Genomic DNA, 19,709 nt, shown 5'->3' with positions numbered 1-19,709 from the left:
GGTAGCACACACGTCCTTTATTTTCTGCAGCGACAGGTGTACGGGCTGACACGCAACAGAAGAACAGAAGAGAGAGCAGCAGAGCAGGGAGCAGGCCCAGGCCGACGGGGGTCCTGAGCCCCAGACTCCGGCTGTTTAGGAGTAAAGAGTGGGGAAGGGCAGAACAGCCAGAATGAAGAAACGAGGGGCACTGCAGGGAGGACAGCAGGGAGGGAGTGACTTGGGCGGAGAGCCTGGATACTCAAGGGCCGCAGGCGGGGCGGTAGGGAGGAGGCCCCCAGTGGACAGAGGGACCCCTCACCCACCCATAGAGACACTCCTGGTTACCAACAGTAGTGAGGGACCGAGAAGAAAGGGCCAAGAATGGAGGAAGAGGGCCAGGTCCCTAAAAGTCAGCAAGGACTCGGGGGTCACCTTTAACTTGGGGGTCAGGGGATGTTGTTAGGAGGGTCATCAGAACACCTTCCCTCACCAAGGCCCGAGCCCCAGCCCCAGCCCAGCTCAGAGCCAGGTCTGGCCGCTGACAGGCCTCCCCCGGGGCTTCCACCACCCCCTGGGCTAGCACGTGACTCCGGGCCCAGCTGCCGCAGCTTGTGCCCCAGCTGCAGAGCCAAGGCCAGGGTCCCCTATCTCAGAAAAGCGTGGAGGCTTGGGTCCTCAAGCCCCAGCCCAGGTTCATCAGGACAGAAGGTGGCTGGTGACACCGGGGGGTCCTGTTTGGAAGGATGGGAAGGAGGTTTCTGGGGCAGGTGGGACTTGGTCAGGCAGCTGAAGGAGGGGCCTCAGGCTGTCTGTGGGGCCTCTGCAGGCTGCTGGGACACAGCAAAGCCTGGAAGAGAAGGGGAGTGGATGTGAACTCCGGGCCTGGACAGTGGGCAGGGGCTGAGGCCTTGTCGGCTATATCAGAAAGATGGCCACGACTGACTGCTGTGCAGGCTGCCCTGGCCGGCCACAGAGGTCACTGTTCAGTATACAAACTGCACAACCTTCCATGGCAACCCTGATGAGGCTGCGGGTGACCAAAGGGCCATCAGAGTGGGGGCAGGCCACTTATGACGGTGAGACTAGCAACGGGCTCTAACTTTCACAGCTGAGAGCAGGCGAGGCAGGCACCAGGACAGGGTCAGACGTGAGCGATAGGCCAGGAACGTCATTATGGCGTAGTAGTGAACAGGCTCAGATCCGCGGCCGCTGAGTTACTTTAGCTCTGTTCTCACCTAACAAAGGGGCGTAGGAACTCCTCCCTATGGGGTGTGAGAATTAAAGGAAACAATGCGAGTCACTAAACCACCTTTGGTATCCCTGGGAGCTCCTTGAAGGCAGGACTCACACACTAAGCAGGTGTAGCTCCCCAAACCTGGGGGTTTCTAGCTAGGGAGAGGAGACCTTGACCCACCCCCCCACTCTGCAGGAGACCCTAGCCCATCTTCAGACTCACCCAGGGGACTGGTCCGACTATAACCCTTGCTGGCAGAGGCCTTTGTCCCAATGGCCTGGAGGGCCCCAGAACACCCCCCTCTCCCTCCCAGGCCCTGGGAGGGTGGTTGGCCCTGTCCTCCTCCAGTCTCTGAAAGTCCTGGGTCAGCACCCCAGGCGGCTGCTCTCTGATCCCGCCCCCCACATTGTTTTGGCCTGCTGCTGCCACTGCTGTAGGGTTGGGGAGGCTTGGGGATGGGGGAGGTGGAGTGGGGAGAGGGGAAGGGGGCAGCAGAGAGAGGCAGCTAAGGCGCAGTGGAGGGCGGCAGTCTTAACTCCCAGCCCAGCCCTCCAGAACAGGGGGGTAGAGCTCTGGAATCTTATGCAAATTCCACATAAATGAACACCGGGGCCACAGTTCCTGCTTGAGGGATCCCAGAGATGCCTATGCAAATGATATGCAAAGCCCATGCAAATCAGCACACTGGGTGGGGCCAGGGTGAGGTAAGCGAGCACTTGGGGGGCTCAACTACCCTCACATTTCATTGGCTTGATGATCTGCAGCTTGTCCTCCTCCGGCTGGCCAGAGGGAGGCCCCCGCGGGAGCACGCACCTTTCTGGAGCGTCTTCTGCCTCAGCTGCCGCCTGTACCCCGAGTCCTGCCAGTTAGCCAGCTGCTGGAGGACACGCTTCATGCTTAGGTGAGAGGGGCCCGCGCCGCCGGCCTCCAGGGTTGAGGGCACTGCGTTCGTCTGCGTCGCCTCCTCCAGCTCCGGCTCCACCTCCTCCCGGGCCTCAGCCTCCTCTGCCTCTTCTGTCAACCCCTCCTCGGATGGCACCCCCTCTTCTGTGGCCCCCAACTCCTCCGAAGGCACAAAATGTTCTGCCACAAAATCCTCTGCCGTCATTAACCCCTTCTCAGCCTCGAACCCGCGGTCCTGCTCTCGGGCCTCATTGCAGCACAGCTTGTACCTGGGCAGGGAGACAGGAGAGTCTTTCTGTGCCCTGAAAGCCAGCCCCAGCCAGAGCGCCCAGCCCCCTCCTTCCGCTCCCCTGGGACTTCTCCAGCCACCAGGGCTGAGCAGCTCTCCTGTTCTCTGCCCCAGTCTACCCACAAGGCCTGACGGCTACTCCCCGCGTCAGTGCCATCCAGGCGAAAGGGAAGCTGGGTACCAGCCTCAAGGCTTCACACACCCAGCCCGGGCACCAGGTAAGAAGGAGGGAGAATGGTCACCCACACTGCACAAGCCCCGCCTTCCCCTGGTACCCCCCCCCCCTGCCCCGTGCACAACCCAGAGCAGCAAGGATAATATTCCTCCCCTTATTTAACCTTCACAGCCCTGCCCACAACTAGTTGCTATTTTAGTAAGGCTCAGACAGGTCAAATGACTTGCCCAAGGACACACAGCCAATAAAGGGATCAAGCAGGAACTCGAGTCCCGGACGTTCCCAGCTCCTGGGCCAGTGCCCATTCTCCTCTCAGTCCCTGGTGAGGTGAAGGGAAGGCTTCAGCCCCCACCTGAACAGCCTAAGTCAGATGGCCAACTACGGGGCAAGTCGGAAGGAAAAAGGGGCAGCCCCTTCCCGGAACACCTCAACCCAGCCAGCCCAGAGAGCAGAGCCTTCTCCAGGGTGATAGGGTCATGGGTGGTTGTCTGGCTGCTAAAAGTGATGCTTGGTGACAGGGAGCCCCCGGCCAGCTTACCCCAGATGTGACATCTCCTCTGTAGTCGTTCTGTGATTCCTTCAACAGAGAAAACGGCCATCATTGTCCCAAGGCAACATTAGCCGAAACTGCAAAGTCCCTGGGGCCCCAACATGGAAAAAATCCCAGGGAGAAATGAGGGGCTCATACACCGCACGGACAGTGAAAAGGGCGGTGAGGGGGAGGGACCAGGGCAGCTAACAAGGGGTGCTGTGAGTGAAGGAAAGTCAGAAGTAAACCCCCTCCATACTCCGGGAAGGTGAGTGTGGGTCAGGCAAGGGCCTGGGGGTCCCAGCAGCGCACCTTTCCATAAAAAACACAGGGTCTGAGATAATCCTCCTCATAGACATTCTGAGCTCCTCCGCCAGGGTCTCCTGGAAACCAGGAAGGGCCTCCTGGGTGGAGAGGCGGATATTAGCAGGGGATCCCCACAGAACTCCAGCCCCTACTTCCAGGGACAGAGAAGGACGGGGGATGGAAATCAGCCAGCAGCACTGAGGCACGGGCACACAGAGGGCAGAAGGCGGGCGGCCGGGGGTCCTCACCAGGGGTACAGTATATGTGTAGTGGGTGACCGGGCCAGTGGACACCGGGGTTCGCCGGCGGAGGGTCTCCACCTCCTCCTGGGCCTCGGTCAGCTCGCCCCCACACTCTGTGAACTTCTCCCGCAGGTCCTGCAGCTGGGAAGCCACCTGCAGGTTCTGTGGGGACCCAGGCACACCCGCCCGGCACACCTTGCCCACCCTCTCCCCTGTGCTGGGAAGCCTGGGCTAAGAGGCACACGGCCCAGGCTCTCGACCCACATAATGACGTGCAGCGTGCCCCCGGGCAGGTCCCTGGACTCTACTCCACTCAGACCCCAAATGAACTGCCACCTGCCAGGCCCCAAGCCAGACACCAAGGCTGTGCAAAGGGACAGACCCAGAGCCTGCTCAAGGAGCTCGCCCTCCCAGGTCAGCCAGCTGAGTGAGGGCCTTGAGTTCCGGGCTCTGCGCCAGGCTCTCTCCCGGGCAGGAGCCAGGGGGGGCTTCACCTCATCCTGGAGCCGAATCTGGATTTCCTTCTCCGACGCCAGCTGCTGCTGCAACTTCTCCGTCTCGGCTCCATACTGAAAGGACCGAGACCCGAGACTGGTCAGCCCCAGCCGAGGCCTCCCCACCACCACCGGCAAGTCTTCCCAGGCCCACGGCTGAGCCTCTGGCAACTCTTGAAGCAAGAGGTCACATGGCATGAGGCGTCCTAGAACACTCCACGACCCTCTCTGGGCCTGGGTCCCCTCCCTGGGACAACGAGGGGGCAGAACGGGTGCTCTCTGAGATCTCCCTGAGATCTCCGTCTCTGCCTCCACCGCACAGAGGGGCTGGGGAGTGGCCCAGCCCAGGGCTCCTTGAGGCGAGGGCAGGGATGAGGGGGCTCGGGGTCCGTGGGGCCGGGACCAGAGGAGGGAGCCCTGCACACACTCCGACGGACGCACCGTCTGGCAGCACCGCTGCAGTGTCAGGACCTGGGTCCTCAGCTGGGTGACCTCCCTCCGCTGCTGGTCGTGGGTCTCCATCCTGAGCGCCAGCACCTCCGACAGTTCGGCCATCTGCTGGCTGGCCTCGGCTGGGGGGAAGCGGGGCAAGTCAGCGCTGGCTGCCCTGGCCTTCGGGGACCAGTCTGGCCCTCCCGATGCCTCTGTCCGCCCCACCCCTCAGCTCGTGCAGGGGACCCTGGACTTCGTGTTCCTCCCTGGGTCTTCATGCCAATAAATGTTTGCAAGGCCCTGGGTGAGCAGTCTACAAGACCTGGTCTGGGCACACACAGAGCTCATGTCTAGCGGGGACGCTGATAAGCAAGGAAATCTCACCGGGGACGCTGATGGGCAAGGAAATCCCACCAGAGCCTACTATGGGCTAGGATGAACCGCGTATAAAGGGCGCACTGGGAGTGACAGCGGCAGTACCTGGTCCTGCCTTACACGGTCTGCAAAGCTAGGACCTCTGCAGGGCAAGTGGGACTCGGCCAGGCCAAGAAGGCAAACGAGGCCCAGACAGGACATGGAGGGGCCCAGAGCCAATCACAAGACCCTGCAGGGAGGACTCAGGATCTTGGCAGCGCCCAGATCACAGGGGCTGGGGTGGGGGGCTGAGGTTTCCCTTTGGCCCATGGGAAGCTCGGGCTTTTAGGCAGAGGATGACATGGTCAGATTTGGTTTTAGAAAACTTATTTGGGCTGTGTGCAGAAGGACCTGAAAAGACAGCAGTACAGGGCGGGAGACCAGCTAAGACCCGGCCTGGGCTCAAGACAGGGGCGTGAGGAGGAGGAAAGAGACTTGAGCCTTTCTTAGGAGGTGGAAGTGACCGCATTTGGGGACCAGCTCCTACGCCAGGGGCCTGGCCCTTCCGGGAGCTGGGGAGCCCAGAGGGAAGGAAGGTCAGACCTGTGGGGCGGGGGCAGCAGGAGCTCAGCGGCTGCCAGCTTGCGCCTGCCTGTGGCAGGGAGACTTGAGCTTCTCAGAGACAAACACCGTGCCTCCCTCGTCTTCATAAACACACGGTACCCACACTGCCACTGCCCCAGTCCCGGTGCCTCGCCCGGTGTCTGGCAGCTCAGGGCTCCTTCTCTTCCTTGCTTCCAGGCCCCTCCTTCCCACGCCCCAAATGACAAAAGGAAACAGGCTTAGAGGGGCCCCACGGCTTCTGCACAGCTCTTCACAGCATGCAGGGAGCACGGTCCGCTGCGCTCTGGAGAGCTCTGCACCCCGTTCTAAAGAGGAAGTTTCAGAGAGGTCAAGGAACTCGTCCAAGCTCATACAGCTAGGAAGTGCCAGAGCTGGGACTTGAACTCAGGTCTCCAGACTGTGAGTTCTGAGTTCTCCCCTCGGCTCCCCCCAGGTTACAGCTTCACGTACAAAACTGCTCCACGCAATCCAGGATGAGCATCTGCTCCTCTTCCTCCAGGGCGTCCAGGTGAGAGGCCTGCAGGGAGGGGGGAGGAAGTGGCAGGTGAGAGGCCTGCGGGGAGGGGGGAGGAAGGGCAGGTGAGAGGCCTGCGGGGAGGGGGGAAGAAGCGTCAGGTGAGAGGCCTGCGGGGAGGGGGGAGGAAGCGTCAGGGGAGAGGCCTGCGGGGAGGGAGAGAGGAAGCATCCAGGTGAGAGGCCTGCAGGGAGGGGGGAGGAAGCAACCAGGTGAGAGGCCTGCAGGGAGGGGGGGAGGAAGTGGCAGGGGAGCCAACAGCCCCTGCCTGTGGCCATCCCCTCTTGCCACAGCCTCACCTCCTCTCTCAGCTGCTCGTTCTCTGCCTGCAGCCGCCGCAGCTGCTCCTGCAGGGTTTCCAGCTGCAGGCACTGGTGCCGTGACTCCCACACAGAAGTCCTAGCGGCGGGAGCAAGGAGCGTCAGGGCGCAGGGGTGGGGAACCCGGGTCCCAGCCCACCCAGGGTTTGCCCACCTGGGCTCAGTGGGGTGTTCTCATTGAGCCCCAGCAACCCTGCTGGCAGGTGCACCAGGTGTGTCGCAGTTTGCAAACAGGGAAACTGAGGCACAGAGCAGGGACGGCCCGGTGAAAAGGCAGGACACTCACGGCTCAGAAGCTCCATAGAGATGATCACGCTGCCACTCCTCCTCTCCATCCTCCTCCTCCTCCTCCTCCTCCTCCTCCTCCTCCTCCTTCTCCTCCTCCTCTTCCTCTTCCTCTTCCTCCTCCTCCTCCTCTTCCACTTCCTCCTCCTCTTCCTCCTCATCCGAGTCAGAGTAGAGCTGGAGGAGATCATCTCGCAAGCTCACCTGGTGTCTGAGGTGTAAAATCTGCCGGTGGGGGGAGAGGATCCCTGTGGGAAGGCAGGCAGGGGCAGGCACAGGTCCTGGCACGAGGGGGACGGAGGTAGGTCTGAGATGGCACACCCCCCACCCCTCGTCCCAGCCGGTTACCTCCTCCCTGGCTGAGCCCAGCATGGCTTCCAGCTTGCTGTTCTCCTCCATCAGAACACTGTTCCGTTTCGCCAGGGACTGGCCAATGCGAGCCGCCGTATGTAGGTCCCGCTCTCTCTGCAGAAGGACCCCCGTCCACGGGGAATACTTTCCTGTTTTCTGGGATCTCCCAGACAGATGGGAGAAGCTAGAGAGTACACAGGGCTCCAAGGGAAGCTAGGCCACTAAGGGAAACCCTTCCACACCCTAGTTTTCCAGGCTACTAGAAAAGAGTCTGCCATCAACCCACTGTGGGGCCTGACTCAGTTTCGTGCTCAGGAAAGAGGAAAACTGGCTCTAAGAGCAGTTTCAGCCTGGACATCCCACATATACCTGCCTTCCATAAAAGAGACCCCCAGCCTGACCCCCAGGGAAACAGTCAAGCCGGGAACAGACAGGACTCCTACCCCTCCGGGCAGAATTCAAACAGAGGCTCAGGCTGGCCCCAGGAAGGCAGTACACACCTCCTCTAGTAGCTTTAACATCAGTTTGACATCTTCTTGGGTGATCTTGACTGGCGGGGGTCGGTCAGGGCACAGCGCTGCAAAAGCAGGTAGTGCGACAGAATCAGGAAAAGGGGGGCATATTCCACCCCACATCCCACTGTTTCCTGCCCTGTCCCCAGTTCTCCCTCAGCAACAAGAGTCGGCGACAAGGGAGGAGAAGACTGAGCTCCCTTCCTGCCCCCAATACCCTCTCCACACACACCCCAGTACAGCACTCCATTCCCTGCTCCCAGGGCCAACTAGACTCTTTTTTTGTTCTGGAGGGGCCTGGGTGAGGTGAAGGATCCCAGTCCTCCAAGCTCAGGTGGAACTGAGTTCTCGGCCGTCTGGGTCCCTGGCGCCTAGGAGAAGAGAGGCGGCTAGATACTGACTCATCACGCCTTACCCAGAGGGCAGCCTTGGCCTGGCCGACTCATGGGAGCCTTGTGGGTCATAAAACAGACACAGTCACCCACCCCGCACCTGTTGCGTGTGGAGGGAAGGAAGAGACTTTTCCAGCACTGCAGTAGGGGGGCCCGTGAGCTCTAGACCCAATCCCGAGATCTCGCGCTACCCAGGAGAGGCTACTAGGGGAAGAAACCTGAGGCCCCGCCCATCCCTAGGCTGGGGAAAAGCACCGCCTTGACGCCCGCAGCCAAAAGGTTGACCAAATCAACCCCTCCGCCCACCCACCTCCCCTGCGCGGGCGCTGCGGGCCAGCGCCGTCGCCGCGGGCCAGTGCAGGCTCGGGGCAGCGCCCTCTCGCAGCCCCCCGCCCCTCTCCTGGCTCTGCGGTAGCCTGGGGACGGGTGCCCCGAGAGTGCGCAAATCTGCGGAGCAACGGGCGCTGAGAGCCCCTGGACCTGACCCCCCCCGACAACGATCAGGAGACGACAGGCAAGAGGGGACCGGAGAGGCACCGCAGACAGTGACATCGCAAGTGGATAGAGCGAGAAGATTGAACGCCAATGGGAGCGGGGCGCCCGGAGCCGACTGGGCCCCCTTCTCCACGGAAATGCCTACGTCCCACCCGCTCTGTGGTTCCGGGGATCCAGTTTACCTTCCTCCATCTCCCGGATAAAGGCTGCGTGCTCCGGGCCAGACACCCCAGGCCGACGGCCGATGTAGGCGGCCGGCGTCTTCCAGATGCCCGCCGCCTTTCCAGTCCCCAGGCCAGTGGCCCGGGGACCAAAGGGCCCCTGGAACATGAAGCGGGTCCATGGCGCATCCGAGTTGCCGCGCACGGACTGGGCATTCCCCTGGGCGGCTGAGAATGCGGATGCGCGTGGGGGTCCTGCCGCCGATCCAGCCTTGGAGGTCGCGCGAGCTCCGGCGGGGCGTCCCGAGACGGATGGGGATCTGGATCCTGCTCCCTGTCTGGCCGCGGGTGCCCGCGCAGGGGCGGGTGCCACCTGTGCAGAGGGCTCTGGAGTGGGATTGGCTGCGAGTGGGGGTGCGAGGCTGACTCCCGCCGGATCCCGGGGTCTGAACCGGTGCCTCACGTAGCCGGGCCCCGACCCCTTAGGACGCATCTTGAGTCCGCAGTCGGCTGCAGCCGCCCGGCCTTTACAACCAGCGCCCGGAGTGGGCGCCGGCGGGCCGTACCACGCGCGGGAGTGGGCGGCCGGGAGCAGCCAGTGGGGCCCGGGACTGCGGGTCGCGTGTGAGCGGAACTCTTGGTGGAGAAGCAGAGCGCAAAAATCAGAATGAGGAGAAGAGTCGAGCGGCGGTTCCAGCCGGTTCCGTGGGCTCGGGTTCCGAGTGCAGGGCCTCTCCTCCCCTCTCCACCTCCCAAGAATGGTTCTGCCCCAAATCTCCGCTTCCCCGGAACTCGGGTACAGAGACTTCGAGGTCCCTAGCTGGGGACACCCCGTCCCTCCGCTCCCGCGGGGGTTGCCGGCTGCACACGCCGGACCGGGAGTTAGGGCAGTATTGTGCTTTCCAGGGAGCTGGGAGATGAATCCAAACCCCAGTATGGTTTCAACGCGCCGCCCAGTCTGGCGCGTCCCACACCGGTCCCTGCGCTCACACCCCCGTGCTCCAGCCGCTCAACAGCCCTCTTTCTTATTTCTTACTTTGTCTTATTACCTTTCCTTATGCTTTACCTCCAGCCCTCATTCGCTTTGCCCACCTCCTTCCACCCCGGCAGACACCTGTTCTTCCTGGAGACCGTGCTTAGAGGTCTCCCCGGGGAAGACTCCTCCGACCTCGTCCCGCGGGGCCCCAGATCATCGCTTATCCGGTGGCCGGCAGTGCTCAGAGCGTGTCTGTCTCCAAGACCAGACCTGCGCCCCTTCAGCGTAGGGAGCGTGTCCCTCAGAGGGCGCCGCGGGAGGCGGTGCCTCCGAGAGTAGCCCGAAGTCCTGAAGGAGTTGGATGGGGCGGCAGAGGAGGCCGGTGGCCATTTCTGTCCCTTTAGACTGGAAGAACCTACCGCCAGAAAAAGATGGTTGTGGCACTAATTCTTTTAAGCCTTAGAATCATTCTTGGTGTCCCAATTTTCTTCCCTTCAATAACCAATCACCTGCTTGATTTGCCTCCTAAATATTTCTCAAATGTACAGTCCCCTTCAGCCCCTCTGCTGTTGAGGCCTCACCCTCCTTTCTAGACTTTTGTGATTTCCCCCTGCCCCCCTCCGCATGAATCCATCTCTAAGGAATTCCAGGAGCCCCTTCCCCACAGCCACCAACTTAAGCCTGAGCCCAGGACAGGGGCTGTTGCCCAAGGGCTGCATCTGGGACAGAGGCTCCTAGTGCTGACAACGTGCCTTGGAGGCCAGGTGTCTGTGACACAGCATGGAACAAGAGACACAACCCAGGAACGAGGATCAGACTGCCCTGTCCACCCGCTTTCCCACGGAGAAGCATCGTGATAAGGATGTTTCCTTCCATCTGGGTCCATTCATTCATTTGACAAATATTTATTGAATCCCTATGATATATCTATATATATCTTGTCTGATAGGTGTGTGTGGATAGATAGATAGATAGATAGATAGATAGATAGATAGATAGACACAGTCTAGTGCAGTGCCTGATATATATATATGTATACATGTACGCGTGTGTGTGTGTGTGTGTGTCAGGCACTGTACTAGACTCTCAGACTAGAGCAGGGAACAAGAGAAACTAGACCCCTGCTCTCCTGGAGTTTAGTTTCTAGAAAGGGAAGCAAATAAACGAGAAAACAAGTAAGACAATTACAGAACGTAGTGCATTTTTTTTTTTAAACAAACAAAAGGAACTATGAGAAAAATGGAAAGTACCTACCTGACAGCGCGGTCTGGGTGGGAGGGGAGGAGAAATCATTAATGGCTTAGTAGTTTGCATCTCAGGCCACACCCCCAGGCTTCCCAGCCAACTCCTACCTGTCCCCCTCAAATGGCAGCCTCTCTCCTCGGGAGCCAGTGTTTCTCATTCCTGACTGGTGAGTGAACCCTGGTGCCGATTCACCTCCCAGACACATCAAATCCTCCGAGGAGCCCCAAGCCACGATTAGCCCCACAGGGAATTCTCTGCTTGTTTATCAGAGGGACAGTCTTCATTAGTTATTTCTAAAATGTTGGCTCCACCCAGCGCCGTCTAGGCAGGGAAGTAAGAAGTGGTTCCCTTGCGGAATCCAGACCCCTCCCAACCTTTGCCCCCTGGCTCTGGCTCCCTCTTTTCCTCCCCTCCTCCCACCCAGACTCCAATATTCTTCCAAACTATTAAGGGGGAGGGCCTCAGGCCAGAGACTTGGAATAAGAAGAGGAGGCATCAAGCTCCATAACCACCCCCTACGCTTTTCACGGGTTGCCCTGTGTACGCTTTTCACGTGCCGCCCTGTGTTACGGTGATAATCTTGAGCAACCTTATTATGGGCTGGCTTCATTTCTTCTTTTATCTCAACTGTTCTTTTTTTAAAAATTTTTTTATTTATTTTTTTTAAAGATTTTATTTATTTATGTGACAGAGAGAGAGATAGCCAGCGAGAGAGGGAACACAAGCAGGGAGAGTGGGAGAGGAAGAAGCAGGCTCCCAGCAGAGGAGCCCTATGCGGGACTCGATCCCACGACTCTGGGATCACGCCCTGAGCCGAAGGCAGATGCTTAATGACTGAGCCACCCAGGCGCCCCTGTTCTTTTTTTTTTAAAGATTTTATTTTGTTTATTTGACAGAGAGAGAGAGACAGCCAGCGAGAGAGGGAATACAAGCAGGGGGAGTGGGAGAGGAAGAAGCAGGCTCCCAGCGGAGGAGCCCAATGTGGGGCTGGATACCAGGACCCTGGGATCACACCCTGAGCCGAAGGCAGAGGCTTAACAACTGAGCCACCCAGGCGCCCCTATCTCAACTGTTCTTGTCTCCCTAAATGATCCATCATTATTCCTTCAACAAACACGTACAAAGCACCTGAAGCCGGGCAATGTGACAGGTGTTGGGGACATATCAGTGGACAGAACACACAAAGGTCTTTGCCCTCCTAGGGCCCGCATGCAGTGGGGAGCTGCAAATACAACACGAAGAAGGAAATCACACAGTGTATTAGACAGAATGAGTACTGTGGAGGAAAAAGGACCAGGAGGGGCTGCCTGGGAGCGATGGGTGGGCAGTGGGCTGCAAGTTTAATGCTGGGGGGAAGAGTCACTTCAGTCCAAAGCTGAGGGAGGGAGGGAGCAGGGGAGGACAGGCACTGAAAGAGGGTAAGAGACAAGAGCAAAAGCAAAGGCTTGAGGTAGGAGAAAGAGGTCGGAGTGGCTGAAATGAGCAGAGAGGATTGCAGGGGAGGGTCAGAAAGGGAGCAGCAGGCCCGATGGACCAGACCTCGCCTGAGGGAGTGGAGGGCTTGTCATCAGAGAGATGTCATCATAAGTTGAACAGGACGGCTGTGGCTGAGAGCAGACAGACAGGAGGTGGTGTCTGAGTCGGCTCTGACTGTTTGAACAAGATCCCATAGTCTGAGTGGCTTATAAACTGTTTCTCAGCGCTCTGGAGGCTGGAAGTCCAAGATCACGGTGCCCACAAATTGTCTGGTGAGACCTCTAATTCCTGGTCCATAGACTGCTGTCTTGTCTTCTCTTGGTCCTCACATGGTGGAAGGGCCGAGGGAGCCCCTGAGGGCTCTTCTATGAGGGCCACCAGTTCCCATTCATGGGGGTTCCCATCTCAAGACCTAATCACTTCCCAAAGGCCCCACCTCCTAACACCATCACACTGGGGATTAGCATTTCATCATGAATTGCGGAGGGACACAAACATTTAGACCATAACAACCCTATTGCTCTTAAAAAAAGGAGGGGGACACCTGGGTGGCTCAGTCAGTTAAGAGTCTGCCTTTGGCTCAGGTCCTGGTCCGAGGGTCCTGGGATCAAGTCCCACAAATGGCTCCCTGCTCAACGGGGAGTCTGCCCCTCCCCTGCTCATGCTTGCTCTCTCTCTCCCAAATAAATAAATAAATAAATAAATAAATAAATAAATAAACAATCTATTATTTTTTATCTATTTAATCTATTATAAAGCACAAACAGGGGAAGCAGGAGAGGGAGAAGCAGGCTCCCCGTTGAGCAGGGAGCCCGATGGGGCTTTTCATTTATTTTTTTGAGAGAGAGAGAAGGCAGACGCTTAACCAGTTGAGCCACCCAAGCACCCTGGGCATTTTATTCTTACAGCACATCTCAGTTGGGACTCGAATTCATCCTTCTCTTTATTTCCCTGAATGTAATTTGTCTTTTTCCCCCCATACTTTAATTTTTTTCTTAAAGATTTATTCATTTAAGAGAGGGGACGCACGCAGAACAGGACATACAAAAGGGGTCTATTCCATTCCTGCTGAATGGACGTTTGCTGAATTGAATTATTCCTGCCCATGAGAAAGCAGCCCTGAGCACCCTGGGAAGGTTGGGGTGCAGAAGAAGAAAGTGGAGTGGAGAAGACAGAGCTGAAGGGGACCCAGCCGGCTCCCGGTAGACTGCACCCTTAGGTCCTGGCACCGTGCAAAGCAGCTCTAGCTGCAGCCACCAGAGGGCAGTGCCAGCCCACATACCCCCTACGCTCACCCAGCCAGCCCTTACCCATGGGATCAATGACCCCACAAAAAATGCAGAGTACGGATGACTTCATTCGACAGATGGAGAAGCCAAAGCTCAGACCCCTGGTGGCTCCACAAGTAAGCATTTTGGCCGGCTGATGAGCCCATGGCAGCCCGGGAGACCCCGAGGGCCCCTCTCCAGTGACGTCCTTAAGCCGAGTTCTCCCCACTCTGCCGCTGCTCTAACCAGAGATGTCAGAGGAACAGAAACCCTAGACCTCCTTCTTCCCTCCCAGTGTGCACCCTCTGACCCCTGCTGAACCAGAGAGAGGACAGGAAGGGGCTTGTGACCCACCACAGCCATGAACTTGGGGCCAAGCACAGTCACTCTGACCCCAGCCTCAGTGCACCCCCAGCTCAGGCCATCTCTCCTGGCCTGATCCTGGAAAATTAACCTAGGACAGGCTCCCCATGGCAAGAGCCCCTGAGGGTCAGTGCCAGGGATCCGGGCGGGGCCAGACACCAGGACACCTCTCTGCACCTGACTGGGGAACAGGGCAGAAGGGAGTGCCCTGGGCATGGGATAGGGGAGCGGCCTCCCCACCCCCACTCCTGCTCCTCTCTGGTAGGACTCCTGGGACCCCTCATCCCTCCCCAGGAGCCTCCTCCCCACCAGTGCCCAGGCCTCCTCCCCCCACCCCACCCCGCCCCACGCCCCACAACGTAAGGCTCCTCCTCCCCAGACCCTGGCCAGACTCCGGGCGCTGAGCACTCCAAGCCTCTCCCAGGCCTGGGCTGAGGAAGCGGGGATGCTGGGGACCCAGCCCTTCAGCCTGGTGTCCTCTGGGCTTCTAGGTCCCCTGCTGGTCAGGACCGGGAAAGGAGAGAAGCAAGGAGAGAAGGCAGAGGGGAAGTACCTGGGGTGATGGTGGGGGCCGGGCTCTAGAAGGGATGGCGAGGATCCTAGGGGATGGAGATTCCCTCCACCCCAAACCCCACCACGCTTTCTCCCACCTGGGGGCTCTTGACTTGCTGGATCACCCACCACCCCCCCCCCCCCACAGCCTGCAGGCTCACGCCTGATCTTCTCGGCCTCCTCCTCTGAGAAGCCCTCCTTGCTCCCAGCAGGGGTGTCTCCCTGTTCTGCCCTGTCCTGGAATCTTCCTGCCTCCCACTGTTCACAGTGTCAGAGTCTGTTACTTGTTAGATGGTTGTTTAACCAAGAGAGCAGCGTGTTTGCTCACTTCTGTATCCTTAGGGCTCTAATTAGAGTAGGCACTCAGTATCTGTCCAACGAACACGGGATGGATTCTCTGGGTGAGTCTGGTTGTGGGCGGGGGGCAGGGAGTGGCCCCCAAAGCCTCCAGAGAGGCTTGCGTGGTTAGGGCGAGACCCTAGGGCTCTGGACCCTGGACAAGGCTCCGCATTCCCCAACACAGGAGAGCCCCACCAGGAACCCTCCCAGGGCACGAGGACGGCAGACCCTCAGGGGGTGGGGGTGTTAGGGGACTCCAGTACAGGCCTCTGCCCGCTGCTCACTTAGAGTTTCTCAGCTCAGCCCTCTCCCCCTTCCTGGAGCTCTCAGCAGGTGGCAGGTCACCGCCTGCCCAGGGCCTGGGAGTGTCTGTGGGAAGCACCTGGGAGCCCGGTGGGGGGAAACCACAGCGCCCAGTGTCAGGCAGGGCAGGGCTATCAGCCATGTCTAGCCTGGTGGGCAGGCGAAGGTGGTGAGCCTGGGAGGACCTTCTCCTGCACTTGGGCCTCTCTCAGCTACCTCCAGGTTCACGGAGAAGACCAAGGAACCCTTCACTCCCTGACTCTGTCCCTCGAGCCAGCAGCTCCTTCTGAACCTTGGGTCCATGTCCAGACTCTACACCTTTCCGGGAACAATTCATGGGGTTGGGGGACAGCAAAGCGGGGAGAAACACAAATTCACTGGGCCCTATGCTTTGTATATGTTGTTTCATTTTATCATCACGGGAAGGAAGAAAAAATAGTACTATTTTATAGAGGAGAAACAGGGGTTAACACCACTGAGCGAGGACTCCCGGGATTCCAGCCATTCCCGCAGAATAGTGTCCTGGGGTTCCCTCGTCACAGGCACCCCATCAAGCCACATGCCATGGAGACCTTTCACCAGTTTTGCCTCATTTTCCAGGCTGGTGCTCACTCTCACCCCTCCAACCCACTGTCGTTTGTCTTAAGTCTGGGCTCCGTTTCCCATTCTCACGTCTTTGCAGCTCCCACTGCCAGGAAATCCCAGGTACCTTCCAGGATTTCCATCGAACCCCTCCTTATTTGCAAGGCAACTCAAAGGTCAACCACTCCCTCCAGGGGCTCCTGAACCCTCTGAGACTCCTACAGACTCTTACACGCGTGCACACTCTCCTGCTACCATTGGGTGGGGTATCTCTATCCCCAGGGCCGTACACAAAGCCTGGCAGAAAGCTAGGAGGCTTTTGCTGATTGAATGAACGAATGACCCACAAATCTAGCCCATGAAGAGTGCCCCTGTTCCTTCTAGAGACATCACACTCCTGTTCGTACAGACCAGGACTGCGTTTGGACACATTTTCCACAGCTTCATTGTACTAGTAATTATTTGGGAACTGGGGTCAACTAACTGAACTTCTCAATTCTTTCCCACGTGTCTTGGGTGTTACCAAATTTCCCCATATTCTCTATTTGTGCACAGATGTTTTTGGATCCCGCATAGGATTTAGGATTCCATCTAATTATTTCCTACCTAGTTATTTTATCTTGTTGATAGCCAACTTACATGCTTTTTAGATGAGGTTGTGTAGACATGTTTTAAAAAATCTTTTAGTGCAAGACTTTATTTTTCATTTTTTAAATCAAAATTTTTTAAGATTTTATTTCTTTATTTTTTTTTTAATTTTATTGATTTATTTGACAGAGAGAGACAGCCAGCGAGAGAGGGAACACAGGCAGGGGGAATGGGAGAGGAAGAAGCAGGCTCCCAGCAGAAGAGGCCGATGTGGGGCTTGATCCCATAACGCCGGGATCACGCCCTGGGCCGAAGGCAGACACTTCACTACTGAGCCACCCAGGCGCCCCCCTAAAGATTTTTTTTTTTTTAAAGATTTTATTTATCTATTTGACAGAGAGAGATAGCCAGTGAGAGAGGGAACACAAGCAGGGGGGTTGGGGGAGGAAGAAGCAGGCTCATAGCGGAAGAGCCTGATGTGGGGCTCGATCCCAGAACGTCGGGATCACGCCCTGAGCCAAAGGCAGACGCTTAACGACTGTGCTACCCAGGCACCCCTAAAGATTTTGTTTTTAAGTAATCTCTACATAGTGTCGGGCTTGAACTTAGAACCCTGCGATCAAGAGTCACATGCTCTACTGACTGGGCCAGTGAGTCACCCTGGTAATACTTTAAAAATATTTTTAGGGGCACCTGGGTGGCTTAGTCAGTTAAGCATCTGCCTTCGGCTTAGGTCAGGATCCCAGAGTCCTGGGATCAAGCCCCACATCAGGCTCCCTGCTCAGCACAGAGCCTACTTCTCCCTCTCCCTCAGCTGCTCCCCCTGCTTGTGCTCTCTGTCTCTCTGTCAAATAAATAAGTTATTAAAAAATTTAAAAAATAGAGATTTTTAATTTTTTAATAACTTTTTAAATTGACAGACTGTATTTTTAACAGTAGTTTTAGGTTCACAAATGATAGCTTACTTTGGATTTATTTTGATAATTTGATTTTTTTTAAAGATATTATTTAAGTAATCCCTACGCCCAACGTGGAGCTCAAACTCCAAGATCAACAGAGTCGCATATCTACCGACTGAGCCAGCCAGGTGCCCCCTGATAACTTGATATTGAAATCCCACTGTAGGGGCTAAGGGCAGGCCCAAGATGGGCCACTTGGGCCCAAAGATTATTTCGAAGTAAAAGTAATCAAAGTCCAGCAGATGCAGGAAAAACTCTCTGCCTCCCCTTTTCAGCTACCAAAATTTGCATTGGGAAGGAGAGCCTGTGCCAGGAAGAGAGCTGTTAACAGACTCCCCTTTACCTAAGAACCCGCAGAATTGGGCAAGCTTGTTTTTCCAAACCTCTCCTCTCATCCTCCTGCTAGTGAGCTTTCTCCCCTTTGTAGCCTCAGACCCTTCCCCTCTCCTTAGCTCAGAAAAGCTCCCCATTGCCTCATTGTCTTTGGAAGTTCATGTCCGCGTGGATTCTCCATAGGTACCGCTATTAAATTTGATTTTCCTGTTAATCTGTCTCGTGTCGATTTGATTCTAAGACCAGCTAGCAGGACGTAGGGCAGAGGAGGGTCTTCCGCCCACCACCACCCTGTTGGATTCTGCCCCTCATTCTGGCTCATGGCCATTTCTGGGGGGCGCTTGGTGCTGCCTCCCTTGTCTTCAGCATGGCACCTGCCATTGTGATAGGTGGGTATTGGTCTCCATTGGTACTGGTGATACGGAGGTAGACCTGTTGTCTGTGGTTGGTGACAGACATTGACATTCCCCCAGACCACCTCGGCTGGGCTTCCTGTTCCTTGGGCGTGGCCGCTCCCATCGGGGCTGCCCACATCACTTAAGCCAGCACCTCCCCTTCTGGGAGGCTCCTACGCGGAAACCCAGGCACTCAGAATTTCTGCTGCCTCCCTCGAATAAGCCTACCTAAGAGGAAGAGGCCAGCAGGAGGAGACTAGTTCCAAGTCACAGCAGACATGACGGGAGATCTACCCCGCCTTCCACGTCTGCTTCCTTTCTTACCATCAGAACCCTGATTTTATCAAGGGGGCAATGTGTGCAATAAAATATCCTCAATTTCCCAGCCTCCCTTGCGGCAAGGTAGGGTCATGTGGCAGTTTCCTGCCAATGTCCCTGGGGGGTAGATGTCCCTTCTGGAAAACAGAAAGGCAAAACTCCTCTGGGAAAAAGCCTTTTGCCTTTTCCCCTTCCTCCTGCCTGGAATCCCTGTGCTCTCATTCCGTCTTCACGTGCAGTATGCGAAACAGGCATTATCCCCATCGTACAGAGGAAGAAACCGAGGTTGAGAGACATGAGTTGATTTTTTTCAAGGTTATGAGGCTCAGCTCCTACACGAAAACTTGAAGTGTCAACTCACTTCATGAACTAGCTTAACTTTCCCTTTTTGTCCGGGCTGCCAGGAAGCTCAGCGCCTCATGTGAAGCTCAGTCGCGGCTAGTACTAACCCTTAACACTGATGCTTCACTTCCCCTCCCACCCCTTGCCTCATTGCCTCTTATGAGATTTGAGAGGACGATCCTTTCTGGCAAGAGTCCTCTTCTGCAAAGCGTGGGGTTGGTCAGCTTATCCTTCCTTGGTGCCTGTACATCCCTCCAGCCCGCTCTGGGCAACAGCAATGGAAACGGATGGGTTCTCTGGTTTCTGCTTGGGTTTGGTCCCAAGTCCTAGCCCCCAAGGTGATATTTAGAGGTGGGGCCTTTGGAATGTAATTAGGTCTTGAGGGGGCTATGAGGGTGGGGCCCTGTGATGGGATTAGCGCCCCTCTAAGAGGGAGAGATCTCTCCCGGAGCTTGCACCAGAGAACTCAGTAGGAGGTGGCTGTCTACAGGCCAAGGGGCCGGCTTTTGCTGGGTGTCAATCTGCTGGGACCTTGATCTTAAGACTTCCAGCCTCCAGAACCGTGAGAGATAAATGCCTGACGTTTAAGCCCCGCCTATGGTACTCTGTTACAGCAGCCCGAGCAGAATAAGACAGCCCCGGACACAGTGTGCAGAGGAAGTGCATTGTGAAAAGTCCTGGTGACCCTGAAAACTCTGCCCTGTGCCCTCCCCTCAGCAGGGCTCGGCTTGGCATCTAACATCTTGTCACCCCTTGCCTGCACCCCACACCTGCCTCTCCAGTGGGCTCCCCGCGCCTGCCCCCAGCACAACCGTCCCAGTGCCAGAGATCCTGCGAGGAGAGGCCATGGCCTCCCTCCACCACCCGACCTCAGGCAGGTGAGGAAATGGAAGCCATGGCAGGCTCACAGGTGCCACAGATCCTCAGACTTGGCAGGCCCTTGCAACTGGCCCTCCCTGGGAAGGGGGGTGGGGGCTGTGCATGGGGAACCATCATGTAAGCTGAAGTCACGACAACGGGATGGGTGGAACGATGGTGTACACAGGGCATTATGGAGCAGAGAACGGGGGCCAGCT

General features: G+C 57.2%; 1 protein-coding gene across 1 annotated transcript; it reads right to left on the bottom strand.

Moving 5' to 3' along the window:
• Positions 1-9,122, bottom strand: HAP1 (huntingtin associated protein 1). Its single transcript, XM_057317965.1, has 13 exons — positions 8,616-9,122; positions 7,535-7,611; positions 7,032-7,148; positions 6,685-6,908; positions 6,378-6,477; positions 6,015-6,081; positions 4,596-4,726; positions 4,155-4,229; positions 3,667-3,801; positions 3,425-3,516; positions 3,122-3,160; positions 2,030-2,388; positions 1-1,244 (listed from the first exon to the last, which is right to left on the bottom strand). Exons 1-13 carry the CDS (start codon positions 9,085-9,087, stop codon positions 1,177-1,179), a joined length of 1,956 nt encoding a protein of 651 aa, XP_057173948.1. The 5' UTR covers positions 9,088-9,122; the 3' UTR covers positions 1-1,176.
• Between the last annotated feature and the right edge of the window lie 10,587 nt (positions 9,123-19,709).

This window comes from Ursus arctos, unplaced genomic scaffold (genome assembly GCF_023065955.2).
Source record: "Ursus arctos isolate Adak ecotype North America unplaced genomic scaffold, UrsArc2.0 scaffold_24, whole genome shotgun sequence".
NCBI classification, from domain to species: domain Eukaryota; kingdom Metazoa; phylum Chordata; class Mammalia; order Carnivora; family Ursidae; genus Ursus; species Ursus arctos.
Note: the sequence above shows the minus strand (reverse complement) of the source record. Positions and strands in the feature narration are given on the sequence as shown.